Consider the following 18,317-nt stretch of genomic DNA (forward strand, 5'->3'; position numbering starts at 1 on the left):
GCTCGCCGAGGAGGTGCCCCAGGACGTGGCCTCGTTCCTCTACACGGGCGACTCCCGGGAGCTGCGGCGCGCCAACTGCTCCGGGCGGTACGAGCTGGCCAGCCTGGCCGGCAAGTCGCGCTTCACCTCGCACCCCTCCCTGCACGGGGCCCTGGACACCCTCACCCACGCCACCAACTTCCTCAACATGATCCTCCAGAGCAATAAGTCGCGGGAGCAGAACTTGCAGGAGGACCTGGAGTGGTACCGCGCCTTGATCAGGAGCCTCCTGGAGGGAGACCCCAACATCTCCAGGGCAGCTATCACTTTCAGCACGGAGCCCTTCTCCTCCACCCCCCAGGTTTTCCTCCAGGCCAGCAGACACGAGAGCCAGGTCCTCCTGCAGGACTTGTCCTCCTCGGCTCACCGCCTGGCCAACGCCTCTGTGGAAACAGAGTGGTTCCACAGCTTGAAGCGCAAGTGGAGGCCACATCTGCACAGGAAGGTCTTAAACACGGGCCCCAAAACTTTGGAGAACAGCTGGAAGAGGCGGGAGAGCTTCACTGCTGATAAGAACCACATCAGGTGGTCCTCGCCTTACCTGGAGTGCGAGAATGGGAATTACAAACCCGGCTGGCTAGTGACTCTCTCGGCGGCTTTCTATGGGCTGCGGCCAAACCTCCTCCCCGAGTTCAGGTAGGAGGAGTGTTCCTCTGCTCGCTCTCTATCGAGAAGGGGGTGGCATGGGGATTTGGTTCTGCTCCCGTCCTGGGGAAGGGTGTGCTGTGTCCCTGGAGTGACCTGGTCCACCCTTGGCAGCTGGGCTGTGAGGTCCCACCGCAGAGCAACCTCAGGCCTTCCTGTTGAGCTATACCTTCGTGTGCCTTAGGGAGCTGCTGCTCAGTAAAAGCATCGCTTTCATCTCCGTTTGTAAGACAGGGTTTGCTTTCTGTGTGCCTGTTGGAACAGGTGTGTGTGGGGGTTACATTCCTGGTGTGCTTCTGGTGGGGAGAGGAGAGCAGCAGTTTCCAGTTGTAGAGAGGAAGATGTTTACTGAGGTGTTATTTCTACAGTGCATAATTAAACCTAGCTTGACCCCAGCTGTGATTTTTAACTAGCTGGGAGACAGCACTCTTATGCTGGTAAACTGATTTCTGGTCTCCAGAGCACATCCACTGTGGGGTGCTCGAGCCTGGTCAGCAGCCAGTACATTTTTAGGTAAATAAGTATTTGTGACTGCAGTTGTGTCATAGTGCATGTGGCTACAACCTGAACTGGCAGCAGGAGAGCTTTCCTTAGGACGCCCGCCAGTTACATAGGTGTGTAGGTGATAGCTGGAGTATGTAAATAATTGCTTATTTTTTTTTATTGCTGTTACCCCTGGGATGTTGCTACTGGGCTGTGACTAGCAAAGAGGAGGGTATAAAAATGCCCATTCTTGTGTCTATATTTTGACAGCAAAGGGGGATTTGTCCAAAGGATGTGAGTAACGTGGGGTATGAGATGCCAGATTTTCCCACTGGCACTTCTGTGGTGGGGCTCAGGGGTAAATCTATCCCTTGGGGAATGCCCACTGCCCAGAAGCAGCTGGCATTTGTCAGGCAGTGAGAGAGGAGCACAAAATTTGCTTTGTGCTGCGAAGCAGTAGTAGGTAAAGAACACAACAGACACCGAAGAGATTTTGCCGCACCTAGGTGGTGAGGCAATGGTGTTTGTGAACACTGGTTTTCTTGCCTTAGTCTGAACTCCAGTGGGATGAAACGGGTATAAATGCAGTTAAGCATCCTTGGAAAAAAATAATCTGTTTAGTTGAGAGTGGCTGCTTATTTCTTTATTGAAGATTCCTTATTTCTTTGTTTCTTTTGCCCTGAAATTTTCACACTTACGGGGCTGGTAGGGTTAAGGTAAAATGAGCTCATCTGCAGGCTGTTTGTTGCTGAATTCCTCTCAAGACCAAACCCAAAGAATAGTTCTGCTGCAGAGCTCTTCTGGACCCTATCAGGGGTCCAGAAAAGTTCAGGAAACTTATCATAGATCATTGAAATGCAGCGTTTCACACTTCATGAACTTCAGGATGAAGATGAAAGCTAGTGTAGGCTGATACTCTCTTGTTGGGGATAGAGGTTCACATAACCTGAAGAACCACCAGGCTGGGTGTGGGGTGGCAGCCGCTAACCAGCTATCTAACAATTTAGATCTTGATATAAAGCTTAACTCAAAGAAGCTTCAATCTTGACTTCAGTGAAGAAAAAACCCATGTCTTTTAAGCAAAAAGAGTGTAAAGCTTCAATCTCAGCTCTGTGCCAATATCCTGTGATGCCAGGAAACTTCTCCATGGTGTAGGTTTCTGCTGTGGTAACTCTCGTGTGCAGAACACACCAGATCTAGTTTGGAGTAACCCTGGCCAACCAAGGAAGGCAACCAGTAGAGGTCCTCCTGGGTGCAGTACAAAGCACTGCCTTCCTCATCTTCCCAGCCTCTGTTTACCATATGGGAGTCACTTCAGTTGAAGAAGTGGAATAACCTGTTGTAACTAATACTTCAAAGGACATCCATTAAGTACATCTAAACTTGGAGAACCTCGATGGGGTATGCTTTGCAAGTTCAAAGAGTTGTGTTGGTGTTTTACTGAACAGTTAGGACAAAACTAACAAAGCTTTGTTGTATCAAAACCAGAGATGAGTTTGTAAGCATTTCTAAGAAAATGGGTCAGTAAGCATTTGGTAACTATGTAAGGAAGCAGGTGGAAGATGTGCATAGATAAATATACAGACACACATATTCTGGCAAGGCTAAGTGATAGTTCTTGTGTTTCTAGTTTGAGGTATGTTACATGAAAGATGGGCTTCTAATAAAAGTTTATTTGGGATATTGAAAAAGTAACTCTGCAGCTACATAGAAAATACTACAAACAAAATACTTCTCAAGACTTGTGGGATGTTTTAATATTTGCCCAGTATTTTCTATATTTGATAGGCACACAGCCTCAGTGTGAGCTCTTAAGAGAGGAAATGGTTTAAAGTATAAGCATGTAATATAAAAATCTGAAATCTAATGTAGTTATTAGAACACTAGTATTGATTACCATAAGGTGCCTCTTGAAATAAGCTGTATTTCCCCTCACCATCTGTCTGAGTGACACGGTGGTTTAACTTTAAATTCGTGTTTAAGGCCCATATGGTAAAAGGCAGTATGTATTAACTTCCATCTTTTGGGAAAGCTCTACTGGTTCTCCCAACAAAGTATCTCTGAACCATCTGTTAGGAACATGTTAATGGAAGGGTTTACATGCTCCTTCCATTTAAGTCTGGCATGAGGTCATCGATGGTAATTTAGTGCCTGCCCCTTTAACATTCTTCTAACAGTTTATGTACTTCTCTGCTGACATCAGGTTTATGGCACGGTACATTAGGGTAAGAGACATTCAGGAACATATTATGTCCATGGAAGAGAGTCCTTTCAGATTACAGAAGGAAAAGCTGTTGCTCCTGCTCTTCATTATCTCTTCTGTTGCAGTAACAGATGGGTATGTCATGCGGTGTCGCAATGGAAAGAGTTTAATGAAGGCAATACTAATAATCACTACTGGTTATGTTCAATACATGTTACTACTGCAATGCTGTTGTCAGTGACATTCTGAAAGTGCAGAAGAAAGGAAAAAGCTTTGTTCTTCGTGTTGTGAAGGGTTATAGTGCCTTCTGCCAGAGGAAGTGTTACAGGTGGGGAGCTCTCCCAAATAGCTTACTGTCTGTTTTCAATTTCACCTCCCACCCTCTTCTCCCCCTTCCTTCCCAAGAGATGACAGCCAGACTGTCCGTAGTGAAGGCCAAGGAAGGTGAGAGAATATGGTTGTTCAAGTCATCTTGCCAAGGCTAGCACTGCAGGCCAATACTGGGATGAAGTGGGGAAACTAAAGACCGCTTGATTGTGCTGATAAATGTACCAGAAGCTGTCCAGGCCCACTGGGACCACATTAACCCAGCTCCGTGCTAAGCTAGTGGCACCAGCTATCCGCAGGCTTGTAGCAGTGCTTGCTGGTGTTTTGGTGTCTGCATTGACTGGCCTTTGGTCTGCCCGAAGTGCAGGGAGAGAACATTCCCACCTGCTTACAAAATACAGCGTAGGCTCTCATTCAGAAATGAGGATCCACACATACTGGGAATAATCACTTGGTGGTATTAACTGTTCCCTTCTCCTTTCTTAAAAAGTGTAAGCTGATGCAGTGTGCAGCTGGAATACACCATCTAACATAACTAATAGTTCTACAATTCTAGTGCTGCAGAGGGTAGAGCACGATAGTGTTTGTCACTGATCTTCTGTGCCCCTTCTCTGCTGCTTCCTATTACCTGATGAGAATGAACCATATTCCATGGCACATGGTGATCCAGCTGGTCTCTTTGCAGCTCTGCTGTGGAAGTGGAAGAGTGTGAGAAGCTGTGTGTTGTGAGTACGTTTCCTTCTCTAAAAGTACTTCCTTGGTCCCTGGAGAGGAAATAGGAGGTTTTCATTGCTTCAGCAGTCTAGGAGACCAGCGGGGAGGATCAATCCTTGGTCTGGAAGAAAGATGTGCAAGTAGTCAGCTATTAGGAACATACAAGTCTTAAAAAAAAAAAAATAAATATCCTCCCTGGTCACTAAGTCAATCTCCTGCTGTCACAAGCCTACTTAATGTCATCAGCTGACCAATGTCCATCTTGAAGTATGTGGGTTTCCCTCTTGACTCTCCAGTCCACTGGCATGCCAGGCCTAACAGTTTGATAGCTTCTTCTGATTTCTGATCTAAATTTATTCACAGTGAGTTCTCATCCGTTTATTCCCGTTCCAGAAATGCTTTCTATCTGAAATAGCACTCTTTGCTGATGTTTACCGCCCTGACCTATTTATAGGCAGCAGTCCCTTCTCCACCTTTGTTTACTAGACTGCACAAACCAGCTTTCTTTAGTTTCCTGTTACAAGCTCTCTGTTGCTATGGTCCCTCTTCTCAAGTCTTGTTCCAGTGTTTCTTGAACGTGGGTAGTCAGATTCATATGCAGTGTTTCAGCCTTGTGCAATGACATCAATTATCCCCAAACTCTGATGAATGAATCGCTGCTTTTGCAGTTCAAAATGTTCTCTTGCGTGCTGTTCTCATTTTCCTTAATGATGTGTTGTAATATGTCAACATTTTGGGAACTGGTCATTGCTCTCACACTATTTTTCATCTAGGAGGTCAGAATATCTTTAGGTTACAGGGACATTTTTTCCCTCCCACCATGTACTAGCAAAGCCAGGTGGTTTTTTCACCAAATCCAGGGCAGTATTTGCAAACTTTTTTAAGGACTACTTGAAGAATGCAATGGAATAATGGCTATTTTGGCAGAAAGATACACAATCAGCAAACTGAGTAAGGTGTTTTTGTTTGTTGGGTTTTTTTTGTTTGTTTGTGGTTTTTTTCTGAATGATGATATGTTCTGGAGCATTTGCGGATAACTTCAGTCTGAAGTTTGGCTGAATCAAGTGTTACCTCTTAATGTTTTATTTGTCTTCCTGACATTTGCTATTTCTCTCAATTATTGGAAAGGTATTCCTTGGTGCAAAGATTAATCTTTATTGTACAGTTAAATCTAGCTGTTTCTTCCCTAATGTAGTGATTTCCTGTGTACTATTTACAGTGACGTGGACCACTCCAGTGTTAGGCCATAATGGGGCTCTTAGTTAAGGAGACATTTTTGAAAGCAAATTAAACCATGGAGGTAGAAGTAATTTCTCGGGGAATATGAGTGATTTCATCTTCTGCTAAATATTTCACAACTAGTAAATTGTTTGGTAAAATAACCATAAATGTAGACATAAAAAATTTGTAAAAATTAGTAACTTTTTTCTTTTAAATACGGTTTAATTTCTTCCCTTACCCCCCTTTTTTAGTTTCCCCGCTAATCTCTCTTTAGTCTCAGTACTGAACTAAGAAAGAAAATTCATTTCAACTATTTAAGGAGGCTTTGTAATTTTTCGTGACATGATAATTAGTTGTATAATCCTGGAAATACTTCAAAATTGTGAGGCTGACATTTTTTCTATAACACGCCCTGGCCCATATAACGTGATTGAAGGTGTGGGTGGATTTAGAACAGGTTTTAAAAATGAAAAGGAATAATTTATTTCCTAGAACTTCTGAAAGTCTTAAATTTATATTCCTGAAAAGAGGTGAGAACAAAGAAACGTCATCTTATGATTTATTGTCTGCTTATAGAAATCCCCGGTATGTTTTAAGTATTCTCTAGGCAATCAATTATGTCTCTGCCTTTTTTGTACAAGGTCATGGATAAGGATAGAAAACTGGATCGTGATGAAACAAAAGAAACAATAAATAGGGATTTCTTTTTTAGAAACATGATTCAGCTTTCTTCACTATTGGAGAAACAGAAGTGGGTCTTTGAAGAAAGAAGTGAAGTATGGCCAGGAGAGGATTGAAACATATGCTGCATTTGTGTCCACAGTTATGTAGCACATGGTAAGTTGCAATAAAAGGAACTAGCTTTTTGGGTCAAACTGCTCTTTCCACTCCTCTGTTCTCTACTCCCACCCCCCTTGGAAAAGGCTTTCAGCACAGCAGGTTATCAAAGCTCTTTTGAAAGGGAATGGACACGTGTCAGTCATTACTGAGATTGAGCTCCAGGACTGTCGCCTCCTGTTCTGTCTATTTACGAACCTGGGCTGAGATAGAGAATGTTCCTAAAGGTAGGAACAAATGCATTGCTGTCTTAGGTCAGAGGAAAGGCTCACCTCGCCCTCTCTCCAAAAGCAGCTTCTCAGAGGTACTTAGGAAAAACGTAAGAGCAGTGGAAGTGCCGAGTTCTCCTATCTTGAGTATACCCCATTTACAAATAATAAACAATAAAAGAATAGTTGTTTTTCAGACTCTATCTGAATGAGTGTTGATACTAAGTATGGATTAAACTGACCTCCGTGATTCTAATTCACTTTTTAACCCATTTTTGTCTTCTGTAATGTAGTTTGGCATTGGATTCCATAACATAGTTATGAACTGTTTGGAGAAAAAAGAATTCTTTTCTTTTTTTTTAAATTTGCTCCATGAATCTAAATTCACTGGGAGATCCCAGATTCTTGTGATTAAAAAATAACTTTGGAAAATGTTCATTCATCTTCTGTGTCAGTCAAATTTAGTTGTGGGTTAAACTAAGTATTTTTATTGCCTACAAACTTTGTCACTGATTGCCTATTTGTCAATGTGTTTTGCAAGGAAGGGGTAGTTGTGGTGGCCAGCTTGTTAACCTCCCTGCATGTGAAAGCTGACTTTTGTCACATTGATTCTCTCAAGAGTGGCTCAAACGTTGGAGCCTTCCTGGCCATACAGTGTGCAGGGGTGAAAATAATTGATTTTCTGCAAAGGCTGGCTCTGCTCTGAGCATTTTATGTCTTGGTGGTCTGTTGGCCTTACAGATTCTACTGCAGGCTTCCTTTTTCTGGTATTTGAAAAGCTTTTAATTAGTGGAACCTATGCTTTTAACATGCTGCTTCTAAAGATGTCTTTTGGTTTTGTCTTACGTTTTTGTAGTTTTGTATGTTCCTTGCCCAGGTTTATGGCTCTCCATTTATCTTTTTATTTTAATGTTGGCTTCCACTTACTTTTCAGTTTTAAAATTCCCTTATTACTAATGAAATAAATATTCAGTGTCAGAAGATTGGGCATAGTTAGGCTGACGCCATCTCTCCCATGTAGGATCCTTCTAATTCAAAAGCTTTTTTTGTTCCTTATATCCTTCTTGTTTCTTATTGCTTTCTATACTGTTCCTTGATGCCCTCTCTTTCCACCCATCTCTTTGACCCCGTGAATGGTAATGGGAGCATTAAAAAAAAAAAGGTTAAAAAATGCTGGTTTCTTACTAAATAGCTTGAATTTGGCTCCAAGACCTTTTTTCATAGGGAGAATCTAATGTGAGTGGTACCCCACCATCACTGACACATTGCATTCCTATCTATACAAGGTGATGCTTTGTGACAGAGTTAAGATGCTAGCAGCAACTTGAACATCCTCAAGCAAAAAAAATATCACTGCTGCTTGAAGTGTCTTAGGAAGCTCTCTGACTAAACTGCAAGGAAATCCCCAGAGAGGCAGTACTGCATGCTGTAAATTTGAAGGCAGATTTAAATCTGAAATAATTCTTCAGACAATGAAGGCTTCAGCATTAAGTATTCTGCCCTTCTAGTACTGTTCCAAATGGCCTAGAGGGATTTTCTTTGCAGGTGAATCCTAATTCATGTGCCCACACTGCTACACCTTACTCTTCAAGGAAGTTTATTTTTAGTGAAAGCTGGTTCTCCTGTGAAAATTTGTGCTGAAAAGTAGTAATCATGCTATGGCTGAGGCATTAGGTAAGTCTGTGTCAGTCCTATTACTAAGAAATTAGCAGTAACTAAATAATGTATGTAATGTCCCAGTAGCCTTTTGGGAATCTGGCTGGATATGCAGAGGTAGTAGTTTTAAAAATGTGTAAGTGATGCAGAATCCTAAATCTTAACTTCCAAAAGCAACTTGAACCTGCAGAAGCTGCTGATTCCCAATAAGACGTATGGCATAAAATCACTTGTGAATTTGACACCAGGATTTTTTTTGGATGCTGCTGGTACATTGAAGGAGCCTCAGGTGTCAGGCAGTGTGCAGTGTTTGAAAATTAAGATTCTTGAAAGTGTCAGCCTCCAAAAAGAGAATGGTCAGAAAAGGTATCTACCCTAAAAAAATCGACTATACCAATTACAGTATGCATTTATCTAGAGGTGTGGGCATTTGCAGATTTGGGACGGCTGTAGAGAATTGTTTTTCTTACCTCCTTGTTTTGTGGTAAGGAGGACTTATGAAGGACAGCATGTAGGGGTGAGTGAATATGGCAGCAAGAATCTAGGCAGGCATTTAGATTTGGGGGATGATGGCTGCTTCAGCATGTGATAACCATGCCTTATACGTTAATTATGGCTGCTTGCAATGCTTACAGGTACAAAATAAGTGTACAAACTTAGAAGACAAACTTTGAATGCCTGTTCAGCTGAGCTGTGATGACCTCTGCCAAAAAGCTTCTGAAGATCTAGAGGACAAAGATATTGTTTATCACCATTTAAATGTTGGCAGGCTATTATTCTGTGCAGTCCTGGCTTAAGCTGGCTGGGAGAAAAAGAACATGCTCCTTCTGCTTTTTTATGGTGTAACAGTACAGGCAAAAAAATTCTTCTGTAGATATAGGTTTTACAGCATGTTGTTACAATGAAATATTATAACTACTGAAACTATCAAGATAGCTAGTAGGTTGGGAAAATAAGCTCAAATCAATTTCTGGCACAGATTTCGAGGCAAATAGCATGCCAACAAACAGTGGTACTGGAAATTAAGACAGACAAGAAAGCTTCTTAAATCAAACCTGACCCAACAGAAAATCCTTGATGATGTCATTCTTCTAGGATTATCTATTATGTACAATTCAACTAATTCTTTAACTACACGTTAAACATGAATGTGCAATCCTTAAGTATCTTTTTTTGTGTAAGGACTATAAAATTGTGACAGAAAACACATATTTATTGTTATGAGATTAACAAAATATACTTACTTGCCAGATGGTCTACAATTACCAGTAATATTGTTATTAACTTATCACTGTGGCTTGGGTTCAGCCAGGCAGCATTGTCAGTGTGGATGAATGTGTTACGCTGACAAGCCGAGTCTACTCTTATACTGTTGATATATTTCTTGATCGCTTCTATCAAGCTAGGGCTGCAATTATTCCCAGTTAGTTCAATAAATATAACACTTACAGGTAGTTGGTCCATATACATTCTAGGAGGATGTGTTCTTCTATATGTTCAGTTTTTCAAATGCTGAATCAAAAATAACTAAACATGTGGGTGGCTAAACAGGCTGTGCCAGATACTGTATTAATCACAGATGAATTTGAGAAATATATCATATACATATTGGTGTACTCTGTGTGTAATAACGGTGGGGTACAAGTCTGAGATAGGGTTTTAAAATGGCAAAGCATCCCAAATGAATGCAGTAAAAGTACCATCATGATGCTTTCTGTACATGCCACGTATGCTTAAAGAGGTTTTTCTTTTGAAAGCGTTATATCCTCAAGTAGTTAGACCTTGTTACTACCTCAGCAGAACTGTGATGTTACCATGAAGCATGAACATGTATTGCAGAGGTCTAGTGAAAAAAGAATAGTATGTACCATGGGGGGGAAAAAAATGGAAAGCCTATGGTAGATTGTAACTGTCAAGAGAGATGGTTTTCATATGCCTGCTTCTGGACTGTTCTGTTATTCCTTCATGTAGATTTTCACCCCAGAAATTCATAAAGCTCTGAGAAAAGGAAAAAGCAGAAAAACTGAATCATATCAGAAGTTCAGGTTGTGCTACAGAAGAGCTGCAGACAGGAGAAGAGTGGAGGCAGAAATGTTTGTACTGGGGTCACGAAGACGGGGTTTTGTGAAAGGCAAATGTTCTTGTAATAAAAGTATTAACGCAAGAAAAGTAAAAGGAAAACGCATTCAGTTTCAAATGGAAGAATTTTGTAGTGCTTCTGGAAGAAGTATTGTGACAATATTTTGAAATGAGATAATTTTCAGGCCTGCATGGCTTAATAGGGAGCTCCTGACAAAACTCAAGCATAAAATGAAAGTGCATAAGAGGTGCAAGCAGGGTCAGGTGACCTGGGAAGAATATGGAGATACTGTCTGAGTGTGACCGTGAATATGAGCATCTTGTATCAGAAACAGTGTGGCCAGCAGGACTAGGGCAGTCATCATCCCTCTGTACTCAGCATTGATGAGGCAGCACCTGGAATTCTGTGTTCAGTTTTGGGCCCCTTACTACAAGAAAGACATTGAGGTGCTGGATGGAGCGTGTCCAGAGAAGAGTGATGAAGCTGGTGAGGGGTGTAGAACACAAGTCTTATGAGGAGCAGCTGAGGGAACTGGGGTTGTTTAGCCTGGAGAAAAGGAGGCTGAGGGGAGACCTTATCGCTGTCTACAACCTGAGAGGAGGCTGTAGCCAGGTGGGTGTCAGTCTCTTTTCCCAGGTAACAAGTGATGAGACAAGAGGAAATGGCCTCAAGTTGAGCAATGGGAGGTTCGGATTAGGTATTAGGGAAAACTTCTTCACCAAAAGGGTTATCAAGCATTGGACAGGCTGCCCAGGGAAGTGGTTGAGTGACTGGCCCTGGAGGTATTTAAAAGACATAGATGTAGTGCTTAGGGACGTGGTTTACTGGTGGCTTTGGCAGCGTTAGGTTTACAGTTGGACTCAATAATATTAAGGGCCTTATCCAACCTAAATGATTCTATGTGTCTATGACTATGCATAGGTGGGGTTAGGGAAACCAAAGCCCATATGGGGCTGAATCTGGTGAGAGTCATAAGGGGCAACAAGAAGTAAGTACACTGGTAACAAAACTGGGATTAGGGAGAATGTGGGCCGGCTGCTGAATGGGGCAGTGGACTTTGTGACAGAGGACACGGAAAAGGCCAAGGTACCTGATGTCTTTCAAGAACTACAAGCTGATCAGCCTCACCCCATTCTGGGAAGGTGTTGGAGCAAATTTTCCTGGTAACCACTTCTGAAACATGTGAAGGAGAAGAATGTGATTGGGAGTAGTCAGCATGGGTTTATGAAGGGGGAATAGTGTTTAACCAACCCAATAGCCTTCTGTGTATAGCTGACTGGAGTCCTGCACAGGAGGTGGTCACTATTGATATACCCCAGGGGTTGATACTGGAGCCAATTCTTTTTTAACACTTTCATTTGGTGGTCTGGACAATAGAATAGGGTGTGCTCTTAGCAAGTTCGTAGATGATAAAAATTGGGAGGGGTGGCTGAGAGACCAGCTGGTTGTGTTGCTGTTCAGGGAGACTAAAACAGGCTGGAAACATGAGCAAAGAACCTTGTGAAGTTCAGCAAAGGGTGATGCCAAGTGCTGCCCCTGTGGAGGAATAACCCCACGCACCAGTACAGGCTGGGGGCTTAATGACTGGAAAGCAGCTTTGCAGAAAAGGCCTGGGAGGTCCTGGTAGGCACCAATTTGACATGAACCACCAATGTGCACTTGTGGCAAAGATGACTAACAGCCTCCTGGGCTGTGAGAGGAAGACCATTACCAACTGGTTGAGGGAGGTAATCCTTCATCTTTACCCAGCCTGGTGGGGCCCCATCAGGAGTGCTGTGTCCACTTCTGGGCTCCTCAGTACAAGAGACATGGATGTACTGGAGTGAGCTTAGTGAAGGGTCACAAAGATAATTAAAGATTGGAGCACCTGACAGACAAGAAGGGCTGAGCCAGCTGGGACTGTTCAGCCTGGAAAAGAAAACGCTTCAGGGGGATCTTACGCATGTATGTAAATACCTGATGGAAAAGTGAAAGGAGACGGAGCAAGACTCTTCCCAGTGGTAGTCGGTGAAAGGACAGAAAGTACAAGAGGCAGAAATTAAAATACAAGAAATTCCATTTAAACATCAGAAAACTTTTTATGACACTGTGAGAGTGGTCAGACACTAGATCAGGTTTCCCAGAGATGGTGAAGTCTCCATTATTGGAGGTATTAAAAACCCAACTAAACTGAGCCTGCTTTGAGCGGGTGGTTGGCCTGGATGATCGCAAGAGGGTTCTTCCAGTGACAGCTGCTGTATGAATCTATGATTTTCACATCTATTTTGAACTAAATAATTGTATCAAAGAGTTTTGAAAGGATACAAATTATTTAATCAATTCTGGTGTGAAAAATCCAGAAGTACATTTCCTTTCTTTCTAGTTCGTGGCTCTGAGTGTTCGGATGCTGTCCTGCTTTCTGCCTCTTGGCACACTAGAACCTGCCCCTAATTCTTCAAATTGCAGCATGTCTGGTACAAGGCCGTACTCAAATGCTTGCTCAGTGTGTTTACTGTCCCTAATTGCTCTGGCTTGTATGTGTTGTTTTTCCCCACAAGTAGCCTCTAGGTAAGTTTTCTTTTGAAAAACTTTATATCCCTTTGTGCTGACATTGCTTCTACAGGGCCTACTTGTAATATCACAAGGCAAACTCTTAAGGTTTTTCTCTTCTCATAGCAGTGATTAGTTTACCCTTAATTTGCAAACTGTACTGCTGTCTTTGTGGAAGTGTTTGCCGAGGGAAAGGGGGGTTTCCTCTCCTACCAGTTAAAAACAAAATGGACACCAGGGAAAAGCTTTCCATGTAAAGGAGATAAAGACCTACTTCCCTAAGGTGTTTGAGAGTCTCCCAGGTGAATTTGTTGCAGTCCTAATAAGGATGAATCATCACTGTTTTTCTTACTGTATAAACTGAGTTCTTTAGAGTCATCGGAATGATGTTAATGCTTGAGTGACCCTTGCCAAGGTGGCTGGTGTATAACATGAACTAGGAGAGCAATGAGTAATGTTAGTCCTGGTCCTGCTGCCTGCTTCATGTCTGTATGCAGCCATGGTGAGATTGTTCACTTGCAGAACAGATCCTGTCCCCAGCCTACACACTAATGTTTATGCTCAGAAAGGTCCAGAAAGTATTAGAAACCTACCTGGTGGGATCTGCAAGTGACCCGATGAGGAATGGATTGCCTCTACTCCTATGAGCATCTGAGACGGATACCTTGTTATCAGGTTAAGATAAGCTTGTAATCCATTGACATCAACATCTTTTAAAGAGTTAGTCTGTACAATATGGCAGTTTTCCCCTTGAGGTCATTGGTCACCTGGAACATGGAAAAAATCATTCATTGGGGTGGAAATGTAGCTTTAGCAGTCCCTGGAGAAGCTGTTGTTTGAAACAAGAGTGGAAAGGCACCAAACTGGAAATTAAAAATACTTCTGAATAGTCTAGAAGTGTGTTGTGTGCTCTTTCAAATTGAACTTGCTAGAGCCAGCACTTACATATTTCAGGTCATTTCTAAGTGTGCCCAGCATCAGATTATTTAGTTTCTAGGCAGGAAATGGAGGGGGATGAAGTGCATTTGTACCAAGTTCCTGCTGGCTATCCTACATAAGTGAAGAATGCATTCTTCAGATCACTTAAATAATATGTTTGTGTTTCTCCAATGACTATATAGCATGTCTGAAGATGAATGTCCAAATATAGCTGTTATGGTTGTACTGGGGCCAGGTATGAGGGAGCAGTATTGTTCTGGTTTTAATCAAGCTTGCTCTCTTATACCTGTTCTGATTTTGTTCATAAGTGGCCTCTCAAATATGTGGCTCTGTAGCTCTTTTATTGTTGTTGTTATTCTTATTAATCTATTATTATTTATTATTAGTGTTCTTGTATATACTGAGCTTTAATTTAAAGGGGCAATACACTTGGAGGCGAGTGAGGTGTTCTTGAGATAGAGGTTGGATTGTGCCCTTCGTTGGTAGTCCACAGCCTGAAAGGAGGGATGATGGTGTTTGTAGTCGTGGAAATTCAGACTATGGAAATCAAAACTTTTGTCTTAAATAGCTGAAAAGGTTGATTTAAAAGGAATGGAACCCTAGATTTAAGAAATCAGTACAGAGCATTCATCTGTTACGAGTGAGTCCATGCAATGATCCAACTACTGGAAGTTGCATACTGACGTTTTTATTAAGTCCAGACAGCAGCAAAGCAGTCACAGGTACATGCTGTCACAAGCTGATGCTATAAATGTTCTACATCTAAAGTAATTCTAGAGGTTATTTTAGAAAGAGAATAAGGAAGTTTGTGAAGGCTTTTTTTTTTTTTTTAAAGGTATGCAACTACAGTCTTACAGCTTTTTTTTTTCTTCTGGTGGTTTCAGAGTTCTTTATAAAGCAAAGCATTGGCCTTGAAATTGGGTTGCTAGCTTTTCATTCAAAAAAATTTCTGAGGGAAACTGTTGATGATGAAAACTTGAGTGTTCTTGGCATATAACTAATACAGCTCAGACAGTCCTTGAGGACCTGTGTGTGTAGGAAACTGCTTTTTTTTGGTTGTTTCACAGACTTCAGTGGCCTTCTACTCCTGGCTCGCGCTGCCCCTCTGATGTTATATCAGGTATTATACCAGCACCGCCTGGCAGAGACTGGGAGAAGAGGGGTTTGGGTGTCTGCTGGAGGAGAGGCCTGAAGCTGCTGGAGGTTGGGGTTTGTCTGTGGAAAGTAGAGAATAAGGCCTTTGCCCAGTCGTTTTGGGAAATAGTGTTCCCTGGAGCAAAGGGTTCAATGTTGTCGTCACCGGGCATGGGGGTGAGGTGCAGAGCCAGGTACTATACTCAGGGAGGTTGATGGCCTCGGAAAAAGTGGTGCAGGTTGTTCATTGTATTTATTTTAGTTCTTTGCTGCATTGTAAAATGTGAAGGGCATTAAATTGTTTGAGTGTGTAACTTATTCCTACCTGCCGCCTTATACTTAGTGCCTTAGATTTACCGTGCTCCTGTTGTAATACATCTCAGTAAGGTCTAACATAAGAATGTGTTTCTGCAGTCGTGGCTTCGTGAACACAGAACTTCTCAGTTTTCAGACATTTCATCAAATTCCGTGTTTAAAAGAAAGATGGAGTTCCGCTTTGTAGGCTACAGCATCATAAAGAAGTTTAACCTGTCTCCGTTTTCTCTATTTTCAGAGGTGTTGTCAAAGTTGACATCAATCTGCAGAAGGTGGACATTGACCAGTGTTCGAGTGAAGGGTGGTTCTCGGGGACGCACAGGTGTCATCTCAACAATTCTGAGGTATGTCTGTCCTTAAGGGACTGAGCTACATTTCAATAACAACTCTTTCCACTATGAATAATCTGCTGTAGTATAAATTTTATGGACTTTAAATGTCGCTTGTAGGCTGGAAAAAGTCCTTCTGCGCAAGGCGTTACGGTACGCGTGAGTTTCAGGAGTGCCCGCATTTCAGGAATATTGATGTTAAATAAAACAGAAGTTAAGTTATTGTGCAGAAATAATAGCTATAGAGAAAAAGAATATTGCTAGTGAAATAACTTATGAAGTTCTGCTTGGAAGCCGAGCAATTATTTTACACTCAAAATTAAAATATGCTTTTAATGTCAGTGTCACTTTTGACTGGACAGCCTTGCAAAATATGGAAAAAGTAGCTCAAATGCTAATAATTATTCCGAAAACCATGGGCTTTTGGTAGAGTGATAAAGAATAACAGGCAGAACTGGATACTGTAAATCTTGTGTAATAGAAATGCCAACATTTTGACAGAGCTGACTAAATGTTTCTGTTCAGCTCCTTCCTGCTTCCCCTTTCCTCTGAAGGTCTGTGTCTGGCTCCGTCTGTCAGCGTATTGTAGATCATTCAGCCTGGCCAGTCATATGTGTTCAATGAAACTTTAAACCAAAATACATTCCGTGATTTTTCTTTTTATTATGGTGTATGATGTTGTTTTCAAAGGCACCCATTTGCTTTCTGGGACGGTAGGCGCCTCATGCACTTCTGTGCTTTCAGAAATGGCAGTTAAAAGTTGATGGTTGTCTACCAGAGGTCGGGAGATGTTTGCCTAATTTGTTATAAAATGCTGCTTTATCAAAGCCAAATCTATATTTAGGAAAAGAGTTGGTTTTGATGAATTGATCTACTAACACTTTTGAGCAAGAAAAACTCGGGATTTTTGTAAACATCCTATTTGGTATTTTTCACTTTTTTTTTCTTAAAATAAACTAGAAATGAGAACTCATACCTTTTGATAAAGACTACTTTTAAATGAAATATTTCTGCAACTGGAAAAAAGATTTTTTTTTTTCCTTTGTCAAGTACTCTCTGCCTTCTGAATTCAAGGGAACACTTTTTTAATATCTCATGTTTCTTCCTAGAAGAAACTATTGTTTCCCATGAGATCTGGTAAACCTTGATTTTTAATATATGCTAGTCATCCTGAATGTGATTATATATTTTGGCAAGTGCTCCCCCTTTTCATAATGTCTTACGAGCAAAATTGTCAGCAGAGGGGTGAGACTGTAAGTTGCATCTCTTCCTGCAACTGAGAAGAAAAGGGGGGAAAAACCCCAACCCTATGAGAAGACTAAGAAAAACCAAGGCAAAAGTAAAACAGAGAAAATGAAGAAAGACCAATGGTGGACTTCAGTCCACCTTTGTTTTTGGTTCAAAGCCCATTGTTTACTGTAATGGGCTCTGAATCATGCTCTGTATTTTTAATATATAGGAAAACAGAATCTGAGTCAAATCGAACTGGTTGTAATTCCACAGTTACACTTCCCTTCCAAATCTCAGTCCTTAAGAATGTGTCCTGGAGAGAACAATGCAAAAAGCTACTCTCTCTGGAAGAGTTTGTTGGAGAAGGGGGGAAATAAAAGAATTTTTTTTTACTCTTCACAATTCATTTTCATGGGAGTAAAACATGGGTTTTATTTCTCTGTAGAATTCACTCTGATTATAAAAAGGGGTTTTCTTTATGAATATGACATTCAGTAAAATTTACCTCCCATTTTATTATTGCACATGAGGCAAATGGAATGTCATTTGGGAAACTGAGTGCAGAATGAAATTGTTCGTGAAAGACAACCTTAAGTGTTACAGAAAGTTTTCTGTGAATTGCAAAAAACATTTTAATTCCTCAGCCTTTAGTGTCTTAGTGGGCCAGCTGGAAAATCTCACCTCTGTGCTTTGGTCTCTTTACTGTGCATGAGAAACTGAGGTGGCTGTCATGGACCACTGATGCAGGGTGTGAGGCTCCACCAGCTTTGAGCCAGGACTGGCTCCTTGGCATTCTGGGCTTCACTTTCCTGCAGGGAGGGTGGTGGGAGTTTCCTATCTGCTGAAGGAGAGAATAACATTTCTTTTACTTAAAGTGTACGTTACAGATCAGTTCTTCATGTTGGGATTCTGTGGTGTGTTGTTGTAAAGCTGGCTGTGCTCAAGTGAGTTTCCTCGTAGAGCTTTTATTTACCAGACTCGCTCGCACTGTTTTCACTTTTTTTCTGTTTGTTCTGCATAGTGTTTTCCTTGTTCTTTAGAGCTAACAAAGAGTGCTCTACATAGTTTACAATAATCTTTTTTTTTTCTTTTTATACAGCACTTCTACTACTGTTAAGTCCAACCTGATAGATCAGTATAAAACCAGAGCTGCTTTGTGCTCTTTTGACAATAGGAAGTGCTACGTTTGCTGATGTTACAAAGGATGTTTTATTTTTCATACTGGACAGTTGCGTGCATTGTTTTAGTAAGCCTACTGTGATGCTGTGGTCCATAAGTGAGTTCCTTAAAAAGGAATTAAAATATACACTCTAGGGCATAATTTCTTTACTGAGTGATGCTGTATATGAGTGGCTCATGTTCACACCTTAAGGTGTTAATAACATCAATAAGGAGAAGAATGCCACTTCATGAATGGCTTTTTGACT

General features: G+C 41.5%; 1 protein-coding gene across 1 annotated transcript in view; it reads left to right on the forward strand.

Annotated features, from left to right (window-relative positions):
- Position 1: 1 nt before the first annotated feature.
- GPR158 (G protein-coupled receptor 158) overlaps positions 2-18,317 on the forward strand; it is a gene marked incomplete at its 5' end in the record, with an annotated part of 207,124 nt that continues 188,808 nt past the window's right edge. The window contains 2 exons of the mRNA XM_009887157.1: positions 2-675; positions 15,570-15,675. Of these exons, the coding sequence (XP_009885459.1) occupies positions 2-675; positions 15,570-15,675 (780 nt within the window). The remainder of the gene's footprint in view (positions 676-15,569; positions 15,676-18,317) is intronic.

This window comes from Charadrius vociferus, unplaced genomic scaffold (assembly GCF_000708025.1).
Source record: "Charadrius vociferus isolate BGI_N301 unplaced genomic scaffold, ASM70802v2 scaffold126, whole genome shotgun sequence".
Lineage (NCBI taxonomy): Eukaryota > Metazoa > Chordata > Aves > Charadriiformes > Charadriidae > Charadrius > Charadrius vociferus.